Source organism: Anomalospiza imberbis, chromosome 1, assembly GCF_031753505.1.
Source record: "Anomalospiza imberbis isolate Cuckoo-Finch-1a 21T00152 chromosome 1, ASM3175350v1, whole genome shotgun sequence".
Taxonomy (NCBI): domain Eukaryota; kingdom Metazoa; phylum Chordata; class Aves; order Passeriformes; family Viduidae; genus Anomalospiza; species Anomalospiza imberbis.
This window is the reverse complement of record NC_089681.1, coordinates 13,574,407-13,596,515: the sequence shown is the minus strand read 5'-3', so window position 1 is coordinate 13,596,515 and position 22,109 is coordinate 13,574,407. Positions and strand designations below refer to the sequence as shown.

Below are 22,109 nucleotides of genomic sequence, written 5' to 3'. Positions count from 1 at the left end.
TTATCACAGGACTAAAATTAGCTTGGCCAGATGTATTCTTTGAATCACACAAGCACTGATTCTTATGACCAGTTCCTACCAGACAGCTTAAATGGTTCAGACTTAGAGCAGCAATGAATGTAATCTGTGCACTTCCATGTATGGGAAACACTATTGTACATAGCCTGAAAAGAGGAGGGGAGATTGGACAATACCTGGTAGTTCCTATGGTGCCCCTTCCCAGGCGTCTAGTGCTAAGGAAGTCAACCAGTTGAAACACAAAGACAAGGGAGCTCTCTTTGCAAGTAAGCATGGGAATATAGGAAAAAACCTTCACACTCATTTTCCATGAGTGTTGCAAGAGCTGCTTAGATAAAAGGTCAACTTAAAAGCCAAAAGCCATTTTGTACTTGTCTTTATCAGCAAAGAGAATGAGTGAGTATTTTTAAATTTCATGTTTACATAATGCTCTCTCTTATACAAAAGATGTTAGGGAAAAAAAACCCCACAACCATTCAACAGCTTACCTGCTAATGACTTTTGTCCCTAAAGTGCTTCACCATCTTTTGCATCTGTGTCATTTTCCTGTTTAAAAAGCTCTAGTCATCCCAGCAAGGGAAAGCCAAACAACTTTATATGGGACTTAAGAGCAATGCTATAGGAGAAATGAGAAGTATAGACATGAATACTTGTAATTCTTTCATGAGGATGTCTTGTGTTAAAATAAGCTTGCAGAAAATTGACTAGTGAGACTAAAGAATTAATGTATCAAATTAACAGATTAATTTATCGAGTCAAAATGTAGGCCACAGATACAACAGTCTTCAAAGCAGTGAAAGCAATATTCGTATTTCATTATTTAAACATCTAGTGTTTCACCACTTGGGCATCTACTAAATGAGATAAGAAAGTTTATACAACTTACTAACATGTTTTCTAAACCCAGTACTCTAATACAATGTGCCTATTCATGCATGAGGTTCCACAGAGCGTGGTGACCTTGGTGGTTCAAGTGTACCACTTTATACCTCCCTGCATGCCAGAGAGCCTCTAATGTCATCAAAAGTCACTGGAAGACACTTGAGCTACCCCTCACACCTGTGATACCAGCCCTCTAGCAGACCTATGCAGCTTTTGTTACTCTCTTGATGTTGTGGAGGATGAGTTTTGAAGTGTCCCAGGGCTCCTGCTCAAAGATCTGTCATGCTTTTGGCTGAGGAATGCCTTACTGGTGGTTAGCTACCTCCATCTCACTTAACTTCAGCCATGCTAAAGTAAAACTCAAGTATTCATATCTAAAATAGGCACCAACTTCTAAAATTGATCCTATATCTGAAAACAAGTTGCAAACATCCCACCAGGTTATTTTGTGTAGCTTTTTGCTGGCTCTTGCCTGCAACGTGACTCTTCAAGGTTATGTCATTACCCTTTTTTGGGGGACGACAGGCTTTGAGTCACTGATAGCCAATTCCCTCCTCTCAGGATAACTGTAAGAAATTTCAGTGTGAACATGTGGAACAAATTACAAATGGGATATCAGTGTGCAAAGGCCAACATGAAATTCTGTAATCATTAAATAATCCAGTACAGGAATTTGCACTGGCCTGCGTTTTGCAAGTTGCAAAACTGCATAGGGAAGGATATGGATTTCAGGCTGCAGTTCCACAAGCATCCTGTCATGATACTTTGTCACTGCATGAAGACAGCTTCTTCTCCCTCTTCCTCCTCTTTTGTTCCTGTTTCAAGCTGCCAAGGCCCACTCTACCTTGGTGTCAGCTCTGGCACTCATTGCACCCTGCAACCATCTGCACAGCTCTACTTACTAGCTCAGAAGAAGGTTCTCCACTTTCTGTTACGCTTCTGCCTGTTCAGTGAATTGAATTGCAACAAGCAGAGAACCTGAAAGTGGGAAAAAACGAACATAAATGAACATTGCAGATTGTGTTGCCAGACACTGGAAGAACAGTGTATCTCCTTTTAACAGCAGTGAATGGATGAAATCAGCCAAACCCAGGTGACAGAGCCAAGGATTTACCCAGAAATGGTCTGCAATGTACATTCTCTTGAAATTGTCTTTCTTTCAGTCATGTGATAAAGTGCTTGATAAAAATTGTTGCGTACATTCTTTGTCTTCAAGATAAGGTCACATGAGATGGTTGTTTCAATTCTCTTTTTGTTTCCAGCTCTGTGAATCTGTACTTTGTATGCTTGCAGTATGACTGAAATTAGAAGCTGTTTGCAAGTACTCAGGTTAAATGCATGTCTTCCAAATTTACAGAAAGTAATCTCAAGCTGTAGTGCTTACAGTCCTAAGGTGTCCCTCTCTCTGGTCCAAATGAAATGAAAGCAGGTTGTGTTTTTCTCCCTTTGCCATTCATGGACATCTAGTGCTCTTTGAGACCCACAAAGATGCTCATTAAAAGGACTCTACTGGTTTGAACCAAAGGTCCATCCAGTCCTGTGTTCATCTCAGTGGCTATAAACAGATGCAGAGGGAGCAGCAGGGAAAGCACATATGAAATGTCACACAAGTGCTTGCCTTGTGAGACCATTATTTTTAGAACAGAGAATTTCCTGATCTGGATGTGGCTGCTGTCTGCTTAGCAACCCTATGTAGATTTCTTTTCCAAGTGTTTTTCTCCTTTGTTCCAAGTCCATTCTTTTACATCCAGAGCCACCTTTGGTAATAAATGCCACAATTCTACTATGGGCGATGCAAACAACACCTTCTTCCCATTGTCTGCACTCTCATTACTACTAGGTTCACTTGATTACTTCTTATTTTTTCTTGTGATTCTATCATTTTGGTTCTGAATCGATGACAGTATTGCAAGAACTTTAGCAGACACAATTTCCATGCACACAGAATATGTGCAGATATAAAGGCAATGAGTAGGCAGTCAAGGTATTGCATGTGTTTGCAAATTAAAACCATGGTTGGACCACTGCAAAATATGCCTTCTCCTGGACTTTTTTAAAGAAAAGGGCGAATTTTTTTTTTTCCCATCAAAAATGTTGACAGTGTTCATGACCTTGCAATTTATTTCCCGTTTCCAAGACAAAATGTTCCTCTGCCCTCAAGAATTCTGCATCCTCTGTCGCCTGGAGACAAAGAGTTGATGTGAGCGGGGGACCAGGGTTTGAAGCCTGGGTGGCAGATAAGCGGAAAAGTGGACAGCCGGAGGGCAGTAACAGTTTTTGAGGTTGAAACCCCAGATCATCAGCTCCCTTTCTACTACCTGCCCCGCGCTGTATCTCCAAGGATCACTGCCAAGGCGCAGCCCGCACTGGCTGATCGGGCAGCAGTCGCATCTCCTCCCGCGCGGTCGGATCCGCTTCTCCCGGGCTCATTGCTCCTCCGAGCAGCCCGTCCTCCCGGCAGCCCCGCGCGGAAGGGAGGACGCAGGACTCTGCACCCGCGGGAAGGAGCCACGGGCACAGAGCGCTGCGCTCCCCCGTGCGCGGCCGCTTTCTGCCTCCCGGGCCGGGGCTGGCGGGGAGGGCAGCGGCAGCAGCCGCTTGGCTCGCAGCCCCCGGCGGAGAGCCGGCCCCTTCCCGCGGGGGCAGCGCCGACCCTGCCGTGTGACAGCCGGGGGGGGCCGCTGCTGCCTCGGCGAGCCCGGCTGCGGCGCGGCGGCTGCAGCCATGTGTTTCTCCGCCTGCCAGTGACACAATAACACGGGAAGCGGCGGGAGGGATCCGAGCCTGCCGTGGGGAATAGTGACCTGAGGCGCTCAGGTGAGCCGGAGCGGCAGGACGTGGCTGTCGCTGCCCGCCACCCCCGCGAAGAGCTCCGGAGCCGGGCGGGAGGCGCCCCGGAGCTGCCGGCGGGGGCAGCGCGGCCGGGGGGCGGCGAGTCCCGGTCCCCCCTCACCCGGCGGTGCTGTGCACGCAGGTCGGCGGCGATGGAGGAGGGCATGAGCAGCATGCAGCAGAAAGCAGCGGAGCTGGAGCACATGGCCGAGGTCCTGCTCACCGGCGAGCAGCTCCGGTAAGCGGTGCCTTCCTCCCGCTTTGCCGGGGACGCGTACCCGGGGTCAGCAGCAGCCCCGCTGACGGCGGGAGGGGGAAGTTTGGGAAGCGGAGGGCGAGGGTCTGTCCCCGCGGACATTCTTTGCACCGGAGCACCTGCCCTGCTTCCATCGCGGCCCCGGGCTCCGGCCGAGGGCCGCAGCCGGCGCTGCGAGCCCGGGGAGGTGAAGCAGCGCACGGGGGCTTCTGCCGCGGGCACCTCTGCTCCCCTGCGTGGAACACGAGGCGGCTGGGGAGAGGCTGCTGCGTCACTAAAGGCATCGAACGCTGCAGGAGAGCGGCGTCTGTAAAGATAAAAAACCACAAAGAAACCATAAGAGATAAAGTGTCTCAGCACCCCATGGAGAGCCAAGGCGAGCGCAGGGCAGCGCTCCCGCACAGCCCGGCCGGCACTGGCAGCGGCGCCGGGCACTGACCCCGCACTGCTGCGCCTCACTCCAAGGGACTGTTTTTATTTTGCATCAGCTGGTCCCGGCAGATGGAAGGGGATCCCTACTGTCAGTGCCAGCAGCAATTAACAGTGCTGTGTGACTGGAGTTGTGAGCAGCACAGGAGTCTTGAACAAAAATGCCTGTCTCAGTTAATTTTTAATTCTGTGGTGTGTGCTGGCTGTGTATGCTGGCTGTACCTATACAGTACAGAGAAGAAAAAGTAATTTTAATAATGTTGGTTTGATGATGGACCATCTTGTGATTCAGGAAGAAAAATCTCACTATAATGTGTTATATAAGTAACTAGGAGGGGATAGAAAAAATATTTTCCCAGTAGTTTTTCTTGAATTTTTAAAAACTTTTTTCTCAGATGCCAGACAAACATTGAAAAGTGATAGAAATGTTCCCTACTTTGGCAGATGCCATCATTGCTTCTAGTACAGACACTGTTACTGTTTGCATCCACGAAATAAGGAGAAGTGCCGCTTTGTGATGCACACCAGTGATACTCCTGTTTGGCAAGTAAATGTTATTTTGGTGATCTGGCTGCAGTACACACCAGTGCCTCCTTCAAGCTTGAGATTCTGCTTCAAAGTAGCCTTTAGGCTGACAGAGTGCACTGGCACAGGTCCTGCATGGTGGATTTGGTGCAGAGTTGAGCATCCCAAGTGTCAGATAAGATTTCTGTTGTTCCTAATTTATGTTACTGAAAGTTGAAGATTTCAGGCTAATACAAAATTTCTATAAGGATCACATTAATCTTTCTGTATACCTCTTAGTTAAATGTAAAAGCAAAAGCTTTGCAATCTTTCCCGAAGGAGAAACTGAGAAATAGAGTCAGCTCATCTGTGTTGTTATCAAGAATCACATTTGTCATTTTATTTATTAAGGTTTTGAAACACAGTCATCTTTTTGGGCAAGATGATTTGCAGATACAAAATAATTTTTGCCCATCCTGTGAAGTTACCTATGGACATTCCTTCATGACTCTATAAGAAGTGGCTTAGATCTGCTTGGACTGGGAGTTCATGAACAAGTCAGTGTGCACAATGTCTGGCTGCTGCTGAACAGGGAGATCCGCTCTTCTTCTGGCCCTTTTCCTACCACCCAGCAGTGTAGTTCCACCTCCTCTTTGTGCCTGCTCAGGTAACTTCTTGGACTTTTTGAAAGTAGATCCAATGTGGTGATTTGGTGCGTAGGTTAATTTTCTGATCTGCTGACTTCCAGAAGCCACAGAAAATAGGTTGGGAATGTGGAGCCAGGAGGAAGAAATGGGATGTGGTGGAGAAGACACAAAATTTCCATTTGGATAGCAGTGAGCTATTGGGTCAGCTGGAACTGTATTGTGAAACTGCACCCAAAATTGTCTGCTTCCCCCCAGTTTTTTCTTAACTTCATTCTGTTTCTCTGTTGGGATATTCTGTGCAAAGGATTTGTATTCTTCAGTATTCCAGGCAGTAAAAGCCACAAATAAGTGATAGAAGAATGGCTGGCAGACAAGTTTTTGCCAACCCTGCATTTAAAGTTTCCCTTTTCCTGTCCAAGATAAGCGTATAATTGTTAATGCAAAATGAAAATGTGGAGTGTTTTCAGGATCAAAGGCAGTGTATATCAGCAGCCTTTGGGGCAGGCAAACAGATGATAGAAAACCAGCACACACGTGCAGTCAAGGCAGCATACTGTACTCTATTCTTAGGGATGCTTACAACTGCAAGATTCCCCAGTGGGATTGATACAGCCAGACAGGTGATTATGTGTGTATTTGGGTGAAAGTGCATGCAAGATGAGCACATAACTGAGGAGTAAAAGTGTAAAATGAAACTGTGGGCATGGTGTAACTTAACACAAACCCAACCAAGCAGAGGTATTTAAAGCACTCTTGTACTAGACCAAACAGCATGTGTGTTTAAACTCAAATACTTACCAGAGCTGCTTGATTTAAATTCCTTACGAAGTTCCTAGTGCCTGTCTCACTCCGGCCTCATGAGTTGCCTCACAGCTCTCATTCCCATGGGCTGTTGCATGTCTGTCCTTCTCTGGCAGGGATCTGATGCAGTGAGGGTCAAAGTTGTCTGAGCAGCACCTTGGCAAGCCTGTCTTTGCACACTGGCAGTGCCTGTGGTGGGAATGGAAGCCCTGTGCCCTCTTTCACTCCCTAGACAAGTGCACAGTGGCTGGGGGAGGGAAAGGAGTAGGACAAAGAGTTTTATCCTTCTCGTTGTTCCTGTCTCTTGGTTGCTTGTGATGTGTGTTTTGCCTTTGCAAGGTCAGGATCCTCTGCCCTGTTGTGTGCAATGTCAGCTAGCACCCAGGAACTTGGCTGCTGGCACAGCTGTGATGTAAATCCTGGCCCATGGGTGGGGTGATTTATGGAAAAAGAAATGAGAGCTGTATGTTAGATAACATGTATGTTAGATAGATGTAAATTTTTACATTCAGTAGTGTCCTTTGCCTCGATACCCAGTAGCTGTCTGAGCAAATGCCTCTTACTTTTGGTTAATAGAAACATATCTTTTAAAGTGAAGACTTAGAAGTTTGGCTCTTGGCGAGCCTTTAAATTATGAAGCTGACAGCTGTGAAGGAAAGCTGAAGATTTCAGCAGTGTGACACACCAGCACAGACCCTTTGGCAGCTTCTGTTGCCATGCAAGAGATTCACAAGAGCTGGGCGAAAGCTGAGCTGGGCATGACCCGGCTATAAGCTTTGGCGTAGATGGTCCTGCAGAGACAAACTGCAGGCTCTGGCTGCCTCACAGCTCCAGCCACCCAAAATCTCAGCTCTTCCCTTTGTTCTGCTGCAGAGACCCTACAGCTGTTGAGTGGTGAGCTCTCTCGTCTCAGGAGGTTGCAACAGCACTGCCCTTAAAATGCTTGAGAGGATCTCGGGGCCTTCAGATTCCTCAGGAGTGGGAGAGCCCTTGGAGGCCTCCACCCTGCTACATCCCTGCCTGCAAATCCGTGCCTGGGACAGCCCTGGGGAAGTGAATGTCCCTGAGCTTCCTTGGTCTTGCTGGGAGTGCCTGAAGGAAGGTGTCGCATCCATAGTCATTGTTGGAAGCTTAATAATGGCACTACTGAAGTTGTTAAGAATTTTATCAGAAGCAGAGTAATTCCAAGCTCATTTCCCTCACAGCTGAAGGCAACAGGCTGTGCCCATTTCAGCACTGTTTGGCAGAAGGATTAAAGTATTATGTCTGGGTTTGAGCACTGACTTGGATAGAGCTGATCTTGCCCTCTGGCAACAAAAGCAGTTTCAAAGGGCATGTTTTGATATAGATGCTGGTTGCCTGTCTTCCAAGGTAAGGGTGTCTGAAACCTCCTCATCTGCTGATTGTTTCTTGATGCCAGATCGTCACCAAAATCTTGTGTATCTCCCAAGAGTCCCTCATTTCTTGCAGAAAATGTGCCTAGTAATTCAGGAATCCTCAGGCTTCAGTCAACTGAGCAGCAATATTTAAACACCTATTACTGCCATTGTATATGGTGTGCAGTTCTCTCTAGTAGGTGTAACTTCAATGACATTTAATGTCTCTGCAGACTTTTGGATCCCTCTTTGTCACCAGCTTTCACAAGAAACTTCGTATTTCCCTATCCACACTTCTGTTAAATAGTTGGATAAATAAATATGTTTTATTTATGCACACTTCTCTAGATGAGGCAGTGATTTTGATAGAATAGGTTTTATAATCAGCTTCGTCTTTTTTTCTACTTAGATATGAAGCTTGTTTCTTAGAGATTTTTCTTTCTTTTGGAAGAGACAAAAGTTTCAACAGAAATTTATTTCCCTTTTTGTCAGAGTTGGTGTATGAGTTTTGATTCGCAGAGTTAAATGTTTTACATGATAAATAGCTACACATTTTTAAGCTGTAAGACAAAAACAGTTTCACTCATCTTCCACTTTACTTCAGGAACCTTACCAATTTCAGAAGCCATATTTGAGTGCATAACTTTCAGAGTTACTAACTTCTGAAGGGTGGCAGCACCTACAGGTTCATAACTTTTTTTCTTGTTCTAAGCAATAAGCAGTCAACATTTTTTTCATGGGGGTAGGATTGAAAAGTTCATTAGCACTCTAAGGTACAGAAATCCCATGGCACATAACAATGATAGTTTCTAGAGCAATTATATCAAATGACACTTAGTGTTAATGTATTGCTATGATACAGGATTATACACACAGTAGAGTTACAGAATTTATACAATGCTATCACTGTGTTTGAAAGTGTGTTAAGACTCTGGTGTAAGCTTAGACTCTAAAAGGATTTGAGATACGTAATTGTCTAGAGGTCACTTATTCTCAAGTCACATCCCTAGATGTTAAACAAACATCTGTGCCATTTGAAGAACTGACAGATTTTCTTAAAATGAGATTTTGTAATCTGCCTGTTAGAGACAATCCAATTTTGTACTTCCTCCTCAGGGAATGATTGTTTTTCTACCCCTGAACACTTTTCTTGCAACTTCCTTAGTTTTTCACCAGTGTTTGCATTTCCCAAGCACTGATTGGGTTCAAAACTAACCCTGAAAAAATTAGTTTTCAATTGTCTCACTTGAGAAGACCCTTGTATGCTCACTTCTTCAGCATGGATAGAACACAGAGATTATATCATCAGATCTCTGTGGAACAGACTCCTCCAGAATTCTCTGTACAAATAATTTCACTTCCGTCAATTTGTTTTCCAGAATCAAGCACCCAAAAAATTGTCATTTTTTCTTTGTGAGGTTTCACCAGAGTGATACATTGAAAGAAAAAATGTCAAAGTGAAGGTTGGTAAAGCTGCAAAATGAAGTGTTCTGAAATCAGGTTTCCCACTAACTCTACTCTATCCCAACAATTTCAATTACATATTTTTTTTACTATAAATTATTTAAATTTTACAAAAAAAGTGTTTCTCAAATTTATATGGTCATTTTTCCTAGAGTCTTTGATTCTTCGTCCTTTCATGTGTTTCAATCTTGCCTGTTGGTACTAATTCTAATGACAAACCCCATTTTTATATGTATATATGAAATTCCTGGGCCAGGAATTCCAGTTTCTCATGTCCTTCAGTACAATCTGGGCTATTCAACATTTGTAGAAATGAAGATGTAAGGCTTGTTTTCTTATTTCTTTCCTTGTAGCTATGCCTTTTAATAATTCAGTTGTTGCCCTCAGCAGCTTTCCTCAAGTGCAGCTCAGAGATCAAGTAGTTAACAATGCATGTGCAAATAGTGATCATTCTTTCACTATGTACATAAGAAGGCAAATGTTGTATGAGTGGTTTGTGCTGTATATTTTATGTATTCCATTCCAGATGGAGTCAATCATTAACTTTTGTCTCAGGTTAGCAGAGATTGGCAGGCATCCTGGCAGAGCATACTTGTGGAAGTCCTTTTGCTAACTCAAAGATACTTTTTTCCTGTGTTCAAGGCCAGTCATCTCCTCAGAATAAATTTAAGTGTGAAGAGGTTAAACTGATGAAGAGCTGGCAAAGGGGATGAAAGACTGGGGAAGAAGCAAGAGCTAATCAGGTTTGGTTTGTGTATCTGGTCTTTGAAGAAGAACTGTGTTGAGGCTCTGAAGGTTAATAAAGACAGAAGTGTAAAGCTTGAAGTTTCAGCAGAACCACTGGGATTTGTTGAGGGAAGGATGCATTTCATATGTTAATCATGGGTTGTTGGTTTTATTCTTAAGCAAGATCAGGACACGTAAACCATGTATTTTAAACAATTTTAATGTATAAACCACTGGAATTAAATAGGTGTTCTTGCCTTCTGGTTCCCTTCTCTGTGTTTCGCAGTTCTTTGGACTGGCTTAAGCACCTCTGGAGCATCACCATATAGTGACCTGCAGTGGGGAGTGATCAACAGAGCTTTTGGAATGCTGGTATTTCAGTTGGGTCAGTTTTACAAACCAGTTTACCACATGACCACAAAAAACTTTCTCTGAAGAAGTTCAGGGGGAGAAATGGGTTCTGGCTTTCCCCATGTACGGTTTGAGGCTGTGGTTTACTGATAGAGCAGATCCAACTGCAGGCTGCTACTGCCCCACTCTTATCACTTCCCTTGCACTTTGCACTGGTGTTTGTCTGGGATCAGAAGTTCAGGGAACTGAAGCAGCTGAAGCCAAATAAGAAAAAATTAACTTTCTGAACAGGTTTGGCATGAAATCAGACCAGTGCCAACACTGGGGTGAAGGAGAGAGTGGAAACACATGGTCAAGTACATGGGAGAGGGAGTGGTGGCAGCATCCACTGCTGAGTTTGCCTGACCACTCCCTCAGGGCTTAATTTGCTGAATTCCCATTAAAAAAATTCAGACTCCTGTAGAAGACATTGTAAAAATGGTGTTGAGTTTAAAATACCCAGTGTACATGCTGTTATTGGACAGGAACAGAGACTAAGTTTGACAATGGTTTTTTCTTTCAAGGCTTTTACCTTTACTTCTGCACTCTTGTCACAGTATTGTACATGAATGGACGTTCAAATACTGACATTTCATGTGTTTTGAAATTTGTACTGTGCAATTTGCATGACCAGCTTATCACCAGTGTGACAGCACTGCTTCAGAAGGCAACCCTGACCTTAATTATCAGCCTTTTACAGTTTTCATAGTTTGCATCTTAGCAGTGCCTCAATCTAGTAAATACATTCAGACCTCAAAGGTGCAGTTGCAAATAATTAAAAAATGTTTCTGATTGCATTTGCTAATTCAGAGTGAATATAGAAGCACGTTTTCACATCACAAGGCTGTAATTCTCCATTTCCTTGCAATTGTGTAGTTGGGTACATGGGCTACCACAGCTGTGTCACAGGGATTTGCAGACAGATGAGAGTTTTCTGGTTTCTGTGAGGAACCAGGGGAAGGTCATGCTGTGGGTTTTATAGGATTGTTGATTCAATCTGTCTGGCTACTGCTGCAGAAAGGAGCAGCCCAATTCCCTTGGACTGGGGATTCTGCTGCATGACTGGTGCAGTGCATTGGTGCATATCTGAGCCCATGGTGAACAGTCTGTGGGGCTTGGCCAGGGTATCAGCCTGTCAAACTAGCACTAGTGACCATGTAAAGGCTAAGATCAGTTGGCCTGAGGTCAGGGGATGGGGACCCCTCAGAGAGATTGTCTTCTCAGGGAATCAGTTCTTAAAAGTACAGCTCTGTCAGTCCAGGAGCCCCTTCTCACCCCTGTTCTTGCCCTGCTCGACCCTCATTTACATGTCAGGTTTTTGGTAGAGATCATAGTAATGCTAGACAGGATTTGGGTGACTCCATCCAAATGGATCTGTGGCTGTTTGGATGGAGTTGCCGTCTCTTTTAAGGCAGAAAGTACAGTGATGCTCACTTGAAGGTAAAAAATCAAATTACAAACTGTTACTAAATGGCTGATCAGAGCAAAAGCCAACACACCTAAGAGATGGTGATAGCAAAGATGTGAGCTTGAAAGTCAAGTATGGTAATACTGTTTGGTGTGACAGAAGAGGAGAAGGCAGTGGAAGGAATCCAGGAGATGGACACTGTTATTCTCAAGAGCTGTGGCAGCTATATTTCCAAGCTGTAATGCTAGATAAGATTCAAACAAGGTCATGTTTGTTGAGGACAGTGCATAGAAGACTTGAGGTGGAAAATAATAGGGAAGAAGAGCTTGAAACAGAACTTAAACTTTCTGGGGGAGTGGTATAGCTGTCCTGAAAGGGACACAAGGAATCTGCACAAGGAATCTGCAGGGACCAAAGTTCTGCTGATGCAGCACTATGATATTTATCCTGTTTGAATCTTATATGCTGTGCCTGGTTTGGGAAGATTCTCCCACCCCCAGCAACACAGGGGCCATCCAGCACAACAGCCTTTGACTGCATATTAGGGAGGTTTGTGTGGGTTTGCTTCCTTGCTTCTCACACTAAGTACTGTTGGGTGTTTTTCTGTAGTGTTTCTGTTGGTGTCCAGCTGAACAGCTGTACAACTCAGCTCTGTGGGTCCGTGTCTGCACCTCTCACCTGCCTATTGGGCCAAATGGGTTTATTGGCAGTTAAAAAGAAGTGTTTGTATGTCATGTCTGTTGCTTTTCACATTGTGACTTGTGTCTTCAAGGCATTGTGGCTGTTTAAAGCAGGCCTGCCTGTCCCTTTGTGTTTGTAGAAGCCAGTCTTGGCCCTGATTTAAGAGGCAAAGCGAATGCAAGACATAATTACAATAAGGTTAGTAAAAACAATGATTTTTTTATTTAATTCCAATGAGTATTGCAAAATATTCATAGGAAGCTGAATTTTTGAGGGTTTATCTGAAGAATCAGTCCAACATTTATGCTCATCCTCTCTGGAAGGAGAATCTGACAACACACAGCCAACACATCACTCAGGATTGCAAATAATGGAAATTACTTCTGAAAAGATATTAGCTAGGCATTATTTATATCACTGATTGTCAGCAATAGAACAATTTCCTTTCATTTTTTTCTGAAAAGATCCTTGTCTTGATAATCATGCATCCTTTTCTGCAGTAGCATATAATTGTATAGCTTAGAAATTAGGGTGATGTAATAGAAAGCTGTTAATTGTTTCCTGATACTCAGGATATAATTAACTTACACTTTCCTCTAGCTGAAATTAATTTATTTTTACTAAGATGTAGAAAAAGTAACTCTTAGCTTAAACTGCTATTTTGCTGGTTGTTCAGTGCAAACAGAGGGAGATTGTCACGGGAAGAAACTCAAAGTAGAATTATCATGTATAAATCCCAAAAGGCATTGTATAAATACCATTTTGAGAGTGTCTTAAAGACTTGCCTTGGACACTTATTTTCAAAACTCTTAGCATGTTAGACAAACTCACACCTTTCAAGTCTTTGGGGAAATGGTAGAAATAGGTGAGATTAAATGAGGTTAATAAATAGATCTCAGTGACAAGAAAAATGGTCCATAATAGGAGCCATTGGTATCATGTTACTACATGTCTAATTAGACAAGGGATGAAAATGGGCTCTTAAAAACACACTGAACAAAAGAAATAAAATAAGGTTTATTAAAAGCTTTATTTTATTTTAATACACTTTATTTATTTATCTTTAATTTAAGAAAAATTATGCAACTCTAAATAGACTGCAAAAAGTTGTCTTTGTACAAGACTCAAGCCCCAAGGAGAGCTGGCTCTCAGGCTGGGGTTGGGTCAGGGCATGTGATATACAAGGAGGTGCTGAGGGCTGGGTCTGCTCAGCCTAGAGAAGAAAGGCCTGGGGGATTCTCTGGTTGCAGCTACTAAAATGAGACGATGTAGGGAAGAGGGGAGAGAATTTTCCAGAGTGCACAGGAATGGTACAAGAGGCAGCAGTCAAAATTTGCAAGGGACTTTCTAATCAGATATCTAGAAAGAATTATTGTCTGTGAGGCTAAGTAAAAAACTGAAATAGGAGTCCAGAGAAGCTCTGAAATGTTAAAATCTTGCCTGGACATGACCCTGAGCAACTTGTACTAACTGGTTATGCTTTCAGTGTAGGTTGGACCAGATGACCTCCAAAGATCCCTTCCAACTGAATATTTTATGAAGGCATAGTACGTTGTCTTCTTTAAGTTGTGATGGCTGATATTATCAGCTTTTTCTTATTGGCTGGTAACCAGAGAAAATTATCCACTCAGTGGCACTGGTGGGAGGGCTTCTAAGAATGCCTCCTAACCTACTCCAGTGCAAAATTAGCTGAGTTAGTTTGTACCACTGCTCTTACATTGTCCAGCTTTACAAGCAAATTTAAGGATGAGAAGTGTATCCATTTCCAAATGAATCCAAAGAACTTTTGAAATCTCTCCATTTCAACTGAGATTTTCAGGAAGATGTAAAGGTGACAACCTGGCTTCCTTGACCTCAGTGTCTTAAGTTAGGCTAGGATTTTACCTCAGATCATGTGAGATTCATCAAATGCCAACATCACAACTCTTCCCTCCATCAGATTTCTTTCCAAGATGTTTGTGTTCTGTAGATTCATGTCTCAAGAGCTTGGGGTACAGAAACTAGAGCACACGTATTTGGGACATGCTGGTTTTGTAGCAACCCTTGAAGAGTGAGAATAGGGAAAAGATTGGAGACAGTGTGGAGAGTAGTATGTGCTGTGAGGCCAGTAGGTCACGGTGCCAGAAATGCTGCTGGCTGTGCTGTGTTGGCATTACAGGAGGAACAGTAATCTCAGGGCCAGCCACCTGCTCCTCTTTCCCGCTGCCTGCATGACATTCTCAGATCCCCTCACACTGTGCACAAAGGAAGGACCAGTTTGGGCATTTGTTTGTGTGCACACTGTGTGCACAGGTTCCTGTGTATAGTCCTGCAGCTCCAACTTTGCTTGTAGAAATAGGATTTTCATTCACAGATTGAGGGAGGAAGGTATTTGAACTATTAAAATTTTCTTCCCTTGGAGAGGCACATCTCATCCTGTAGTCTGTCCTGCAATCAAAGACATGCTTATATCAAGCCTGTGTCCTACCATTATGCCACCTATTTAAAAATAATAATATTTCTTTCAACACACACAAAACAATGAGATTTTTGCTTTCTATATATACCATTGTGCTTTATCTCAAAGTTGCAAGGCCTAGGTCCTTTAAAAATATTTCCTCATGGGGGAAAATCCAATCTCCTTAGTTTTCTATAAAGTGGTAGTTTTTCCAAGTGCTATGCTTTGGGCCTACTGTGTCAAACACCAGTGGTTGAAAGATAATTGCTTGCATTCACTTTGTTGGGCTACAGAGGGGCTAGAGCTGCTCCAAACTAATGTATTAACAACTTCATCTTACTTTTTTTGTTTGAATCTGTAAATCAACACCAGCTGAAACAGTGTTTCCTACATAATTTCACACAAAATATGTTGCTTGCTTTTCTGATGAATATGGGACATCTAAGTTTAGATAGGGCCAGTGACAACAGTACTCTTGGGAAAGATATTATAGGACCAAAGGAGGAAAAAAGAAAGGATTGCATAAACAGTTCAGGAGAAGCACAATAAAATGGAGAAAAGAATTTATTTAAACATATAGTGGATAAGGAAAAGTTCCAGTGGTGTGGAAATTGTGAAATTTTGTTTGCAGGCAGAAAATTACACAGGACTTCTTTTTATGTGAAATATCAGTATTCCCTCTCAGAAAATGAAAAACCTGTCGTAAAAGGCACAGAAAGGCATTGGCCACTTGATCAATGGTTTCATGTCTTCAGGGGCTACAAACCTATTGCAATTTCAGCAGTTCATGTCTGCACAGCCTAGTTACATATGGACTGAAATGTTGCATATCGTTATCTACTATCTGGACGAGGGGATCAAGGGCACCCTCAGCAGCTTTGCAGATGATACCAAGTTGTGTGGGAGTGTTGATCTGCTGGAGGGCACGAGGGCTTTGCAGAGGTGTTTGGACCGGATGGATCAGTGTGCTGAGGCCAATTTTATGAGATACAGCAAGGCCAAGTGTCAGGTCCTGCATTCTGTTCACAACCTCATACAAGGCTCCAGTTGGAGTTGAGTGGCTGGAAAGGTGCTCCTTGGAAAAGGACCTGAGGATGCTTGTCAACAGCTGCTGAACATGAGCCAGTGTGTGCCTAGGTGGCCAAGAAGGTCAATGGCATCCTGGCCTGGAGCAGATACAGTGTGGCCAGCAGGACTGGGGCAGGGATTGTCCCCCTGTACTTGGCACTGATGAGGCCACACCTCGAGTGCTGTGTCCCTCACTGCACGAAGGACATTGAGGGGCTGGAACACGTCTAGAGAAGGGCAGTGGAGCTGGGGAAGGGTCTGGAGCACAAGTCTGATGAAGAGCAGCTGAGGGAGCTGGGGGTGTTTAGCCTGCAGAAAAGGAGGCTCAGAGTAGACTTTTTCAATCCTTACAACTCCCTGAAAGGAGGCTGTAGCTGGGGTGGGTTGGTTTCTTCTCCCAGGTGACAAGCAGTAGGACAAGAAGTAATGGCCTTAGGTTGAACCAGAGGAGGTTTAGATTGAACATTATGAAAAATTTCTTCACTGAAGTGGTTGTCAAGCACTCTTAACAGGCTGCCCAGGGAAGTGGTGGAATCATCATCCCTGGAGGAATTTAAAAGATATGGCACTTAGGAACCTGGTTTAGTGGTGGACTTGCCAGGCTTAAGGTTTGGACTTGATGATCTTGAAAATATTTTCAGCATAAACATTTCTATGATTCTGTGATTCTCTCATTCAACTGGTTTTGGTTACATTCAAATGAAGACCTAATGAACACTGTACTGTGCTTTGATAGCCAGCACAGATAAAGGACTAAACCTTGCTACATGCTCTAGCCATGCTCCATGTGCCTGGGTAGCTGCAACAAGAAGTGCCTCTGGTCTGTCTGCCCAACTGTAGTTGTCCAAACCATCTGAAGAGCAACCATAGCCAAGCTCCAACAGACCTTCCTTTCTTCAGGCAGGTGATATCATGGCTGGTCTTGAGATGATGAATTGGAATAACACACAGTATTGGGCCATTTACAGCAGTGATAGGTGAATATCTGAGTTTGTGTAAAGGCACTGTGCAGGCCTGAACCACTCAGCTCCTCTGTTGCCCATCTAAAGTCTATCTCTAACTGTCTGTGCAACATTTGTTTTGGATTCTAGTTGAGGCCCAAGACGAAGTTTGGGGTATGCTGTAAACAACCATGTTGTTATAATCTAAATCCAGCAGCATTCTACTGGGGCTGATGAATGTGTAAAGGTGATACTGTTACTTGGTGAATAAGGGTCAGGAGTCATGGTCTGAGTTATTAAAGCAGTAAGAAGTCACATTTTGAATTTATTGTCAGAGCACATAAATACCTGTTCATTGAGCTTTCTGCATGTGTGGAGAGAGAATATTGCTTACAAGGAGAAACGGCAAACACATGGCCCAGAAATGGGAGCAAGCTGTTCAGTAGAGCAGCAGAACTTCTCTGGACTCCTTAGGGATTTATTTACTACTTTAAAGGAAAACTTCCATTTAATCTTAAGAGGAGAGGAAGAATGCTTCTGTAATATTAATCTTTTCAAAGCTTATATACTTGTGAGCTTTTGACAAGGCCTAATCAAACAAGACAAGATCCTTGATAGCGTCCGGACAGAAGGAACTATTCATAAAGAGTGGTTGTGCCACAGCTGTGTATCCGTTCATATCATAACATATGATACATAGAAAAATGCTGAACTAATCAAATAAAACACTCTCCAGGCTAGATTTTTGCAAAAGGAAAATATTTTAAATAGATTCAGTATTTAACTATGATTTTTAATAATAGATTTTCCCTAATGATGAAGTTCTTTATTAGTCTACCAGAATTTAGGCAGTGAGTAAATTCATCCCATTAAATAATCCCCTTAAATTCACATACCATAATTCTTGCTGTTACGTGTTTGCATGACCTAGATAGAGATTTAAAGCAGATAGGATGGGTTTTTGCCATTAAAACATTTGTGTCAGAGAGCAGTCTTTTCTGTGTTTAAAAAAATAAATGCAGTAGTGTTATGTGGCAAAACTGTTGAGTAAAATCATTGTTACCATTGGCATGCATTCATTTGTAGCTCAGTGTAGTCTGGGGCAGTCAGTAGATTTCCGAGACATTTTTCATTTTTTCATCTGCACATGGTGGTTTATTTTTTCTTTTTCTTTTGGCAGTGAGACATTATTGAATGCTGCAGGATTTTCTGTAAGAAGAAAATGTATAAATGAGCAGAATGTTAATTAGGATTATGCTACTTTGTTGCCTCCAGCTGACTGGAAAGGTCATACTGGCTTATATTTTACTCTCAAAGACAAGACAACTTAAGGGAACTCGAAAATGCTGTAACACCATTTGATTCACACTTCTAACCTATTTTGATTTATTCACTTTAATAATTACGTACTCTATATTATTTCAATAAATAAAATAAAATTATGTGCCACTATATAGACACACATATTAGACACTAATATAGACACTATATTAGACAAATTCCAGGCTAAGACCAAGCTGACTATAACTATATAGACATGTTCTTTGCAGTAACTTCACAAGATCCCAGGTTAGAGGCTGGAGGTCCCTGCAAACCTGGTGGTCTGGATCTCAAGAGGATGAGTGAGTGCATGCTCTATGCATGCTGCTACCAAGCTGATGGGTTTCCTCACAGCAGATCCCCAGCTCTGTCCTGACACAGTTGTATGCCACAAAGGTTTCCTTCAGATGCTGGAGGAGAACATGGCACTAGTTTGGTGTTGGCTGGCCAGTTAAATCCCCATCCTTCCAATCAGCCAGGTAAGGACTATTAGATGCTTGCACAGTAGAAATGGAAACCAGGGAACACCTTGTGGCAAAAACAGGGAAACATTTCCACAAAATGGGGTCATCTCTTGTACTTACAGCTCCTGAGCTTTGGCAAACACACAAAGAATGTCTCTATATCTGTATATACACTTGTAATAAAAGCTTTGATATAAACAGCAAGTGTCTGAATATAGGTAGCATTTGAACTTTCCTTTTTTGCTGCTGACATGAACCAGACTTTAAAAAGGCTGAATCCTGGTATAGTGCATTCAAAGGTCAGCCTCTGATATTCTTCCACCTTACACTATTCCCAAGGTTGTTTGGAGATAGCAGTGTAAATCATGTAATTATAAACCACAGGACTGGAAGGTCATCTGAAGAATATCACAATACATAATCCTTTTATATATTTATAATTATTACTCTTGCCTTAAGTAAGAATTAGAAATCTTTTCTCCAAAACTTTGTCTAATTCTTACGTTAGGATCCTTCAGCATTACTTAAATAGCTTTTCTTGCTCTCTGCTTTCAACTCACCTGAAAGATTATAGACAGCAATTCTGCTCTTCTCAGTTTTTGTCTAGGTGAGGCCAGACTCCCAGTCCGGTATCTTTTTCTCTCTGCTGATGAGACTGGCTCGTCACTTCTCATACCAGAGTAGAGCTACGTCATTGCATCTCTGAGCTGCTCATTCTTGAATGAGATGTCATGAACAAAGCACAGTACTTAGATGATGTTCTGTAGTATCAGATACAATGACATAAGCAATTGGTTTTCCCATAATTTCTGGAAACATCTCTGTTAGTAGAATGTGAGGTTCCTCTTGGTTTTTGCATGGTCTCAGCCAGTACCCAGTGAAAGTTTCACTACTGCATATTAAGCTACTTCTTATTCTGTTGCTTTTAAAAGCCTCTGAGTTCCCAGTTTTCAGCAGAGCATTTTGTTGTTAGAGCAGAGCCTTACAGTTTATAGTTTTACCTGTTCCTCCATGTCTATTTATGAACTGTGAAGGTCATCCTCTAACAATTTAATTGCCTCTAGGCTATCCAGTCAAATGGATCATTACCTTCAGTGTTTAAAAATATGCAGCAGTTTTCCAGCTTTGTTTTACAGTTTAGTAGTCAACCACTGAATTTCAATAGACTTCTGGAAGACACTGGAAAGAACTCCCTTGAATCATGTCTTTGGTCAGTGTAGCATCCTGCATATTGTGGTGCTGCCAGGTGGAGGAGGTAAAAAAGCATGTATCAGTGTCAAAACATGGCAGATTTTTTTTTTTAATTAAAAAAATTCAGTGCAATTTTCCTTTTCTAGTGAGTACTTTTGCACTTACTGCTATCACAGCTTCCTTCAAAATAAAGATAAATCCTAGAAATGCAGTTATAATTAACATGAAAGAAAGGAAGCTATTCATTTAGAATGTGAACAGATAAACAAAGTTTGATGGTTTTAATACAACATATTGTATATTGAAATAATATTTCATCTCTATTCATTTTAAGATGGATCTACATATTTTTTGGAAGTGAATAAAAAAATTTGAGTCATAGCCCCAGTACAAAATCAAATTTGTTAACAATTGTACGTAACAGTAAGCATTTTAATACTCATTATCTTACCTGTTAGTTACTGGATATTTATGCTTAATGATTCAGTCATTATTCAGCACTGTATTTGGGTAAGAATTTTGTGTGGAGGTGGAAAACAATTGTGAAAAGCAGTTGAGATATTACTGCAGTATGATGCTTTATTAATGATGAAGGCAGATTTTTTATTCTTGTGTTCAGCAGGGTTGCCAAGAACCACTGAAAGAAGTCCAAACAGTTGATGCTTCTCTGAGAAGTGCAGAATATCAGGGAGAAAATCTCCTGCAGGTCTGTGGTTCTCAGGCTGAGAGCAGCCATTCCTGGAAGGACTTTGAGCTCAGAGTTACCCATATAATGTCCCAGCAAAACTATTTGTCACTTTTTGACAGGGTGGGAGAAATACCAAACTGTGCTCAAGATTAGGCACTTGACTGATTTCAGTTCTCCCGTGGATTTCTTGGATTATCTCTGGCACATAACAATCCCTTTTACTGTTTGCACTCCAGGCTTGTTCAGTACTGTGCTGCATTCTGGGTGTTACAGATCTGCTCTTCCCCAGATGTGCTGAGAGATGGGTGTTTCTTGTTTCTCAGCTGGTCTGAAACTTGCTGCACACAGTGCAAGTGCCCACCCAGGTTAAAGTCAGCTTTGCCGTCTGGGTAAAAGATATGTCACCCTTGCTGCATAAGGGACCTCAGTCTGTAACTTTTTTGGTTCCCCTACCCCCATGGCATGCCAGATGCATCCAGGAGAGGGGTTCTCACACAGCAGGGCTTTCTGCTACCCACACCTGTTTGTGTCCTTGGTGCAGCCCCTCTTCTTGACTCCAGTGATGAAGGCCTGTAGCTGAGCATCCTATTTCCTACCTGCTGGTCTGTCTCTCCAGGTTCCTGAATGGCAGTGCTAGCAGGAATATCTGTAGCAGTAGAATTTGGGCTCTCTGACCTTATTTTCTCTGTTTAGCCAATTTAGCATTTCAAAAGAACATTCTCTTCTTCCAGCCATGTTACTGAGATAGGAGGCCTGCATTCCCTGACACAAATTTAATTGATTTTCACTGGCCTCCCTTGGGACCTCACTGCATCTCCCTGAGTTTGCTATCCATAAAATAATTCCTTTATTGAGAGGCATTTTTTCATAAGTCAACAAGAGCTGATGAGCTTATTACCATGCTAATCCAGCCATAGGATCTCTGTAATAACAATTCTGCTACGGTTTCTGGTCTGTACTTTGAAATTTTGGTGGTCTTCAGTTTAGATTTGGGAAAATATCGTTGCAAAAATATTATCCTCACAGTACACATTGATTTAATAAGTCTAAGAATATCCGTGCAATGGAGACACAGAAAATTAATGTGGATACAAAACCTAGCTAATTGATATTAACAAAGATGGCTTATTTTTGAGTGAAAAGTACATCAGTTCTTTTGGGGATCCACACAGTAGTATCCCATAGACTTTGACCTGCATACATTTGTCCCATGGTGCATCCCAGCTCATTCATAACTGAGTGAGAAGCACAATTATGTCTGACTTCCATTTAGAGAGGGAGGGCTGTGATTTGCTGAGTTCTGACTGCTTCAGCCCAAAAAGTGCCTGACTGAGACGGGCAGGCTTCCACTTTCCTTATATGACTAGGGGCAGGTGAAATAAAAACTTGACTGTATTCTGTGTTTTCCTATTTATAAAACCCAGTTTTATGCTTTCCAGCAAGACAGAATCTCTCAAGGTTCAAGTGCACAGGCAGTTAGATATATTATTCGTGTTTGAACACATTTTACTTTAAATTGATATGCAAGTGAAATGGCTTGGCAGGCAGGGAGATTAGTCACTTCACAGCTTCTTTAGGTTTTATAG

At 42.5% G+C, this 22,109-nt stretch overlaps 1 protein-coding gene across 1 annotated transcript in view; it reads left to right on the top strand.

The window, feature by feature from the left end:
* The first annotated feature begins 3,492 nt into the window (after window positions 1-3,492).
* DEPTOR (DEP domain containing MTOR interacting protein) overlaps window positions 3,493-22,109 on the top strand; it is a 74,922-nt gene continuing 56,305 nt past the window's right edge. The window contains exons 1-2 of the mRNA XM_068182302.1: window positions 3,493-3,717; window positions 3,875-3,970. Of these exons, the coding sequence (XP_068038403.1) occupies window positions 3,885-3,970 (86 nt within the window). The 5' untranslated portion in view covers window positions 3,493-3,717; window positions 3,875-3,884. The remainder of the gene's footprint in view (window positions 3,718-3,874; window positions 3,971-22,109) is intronic.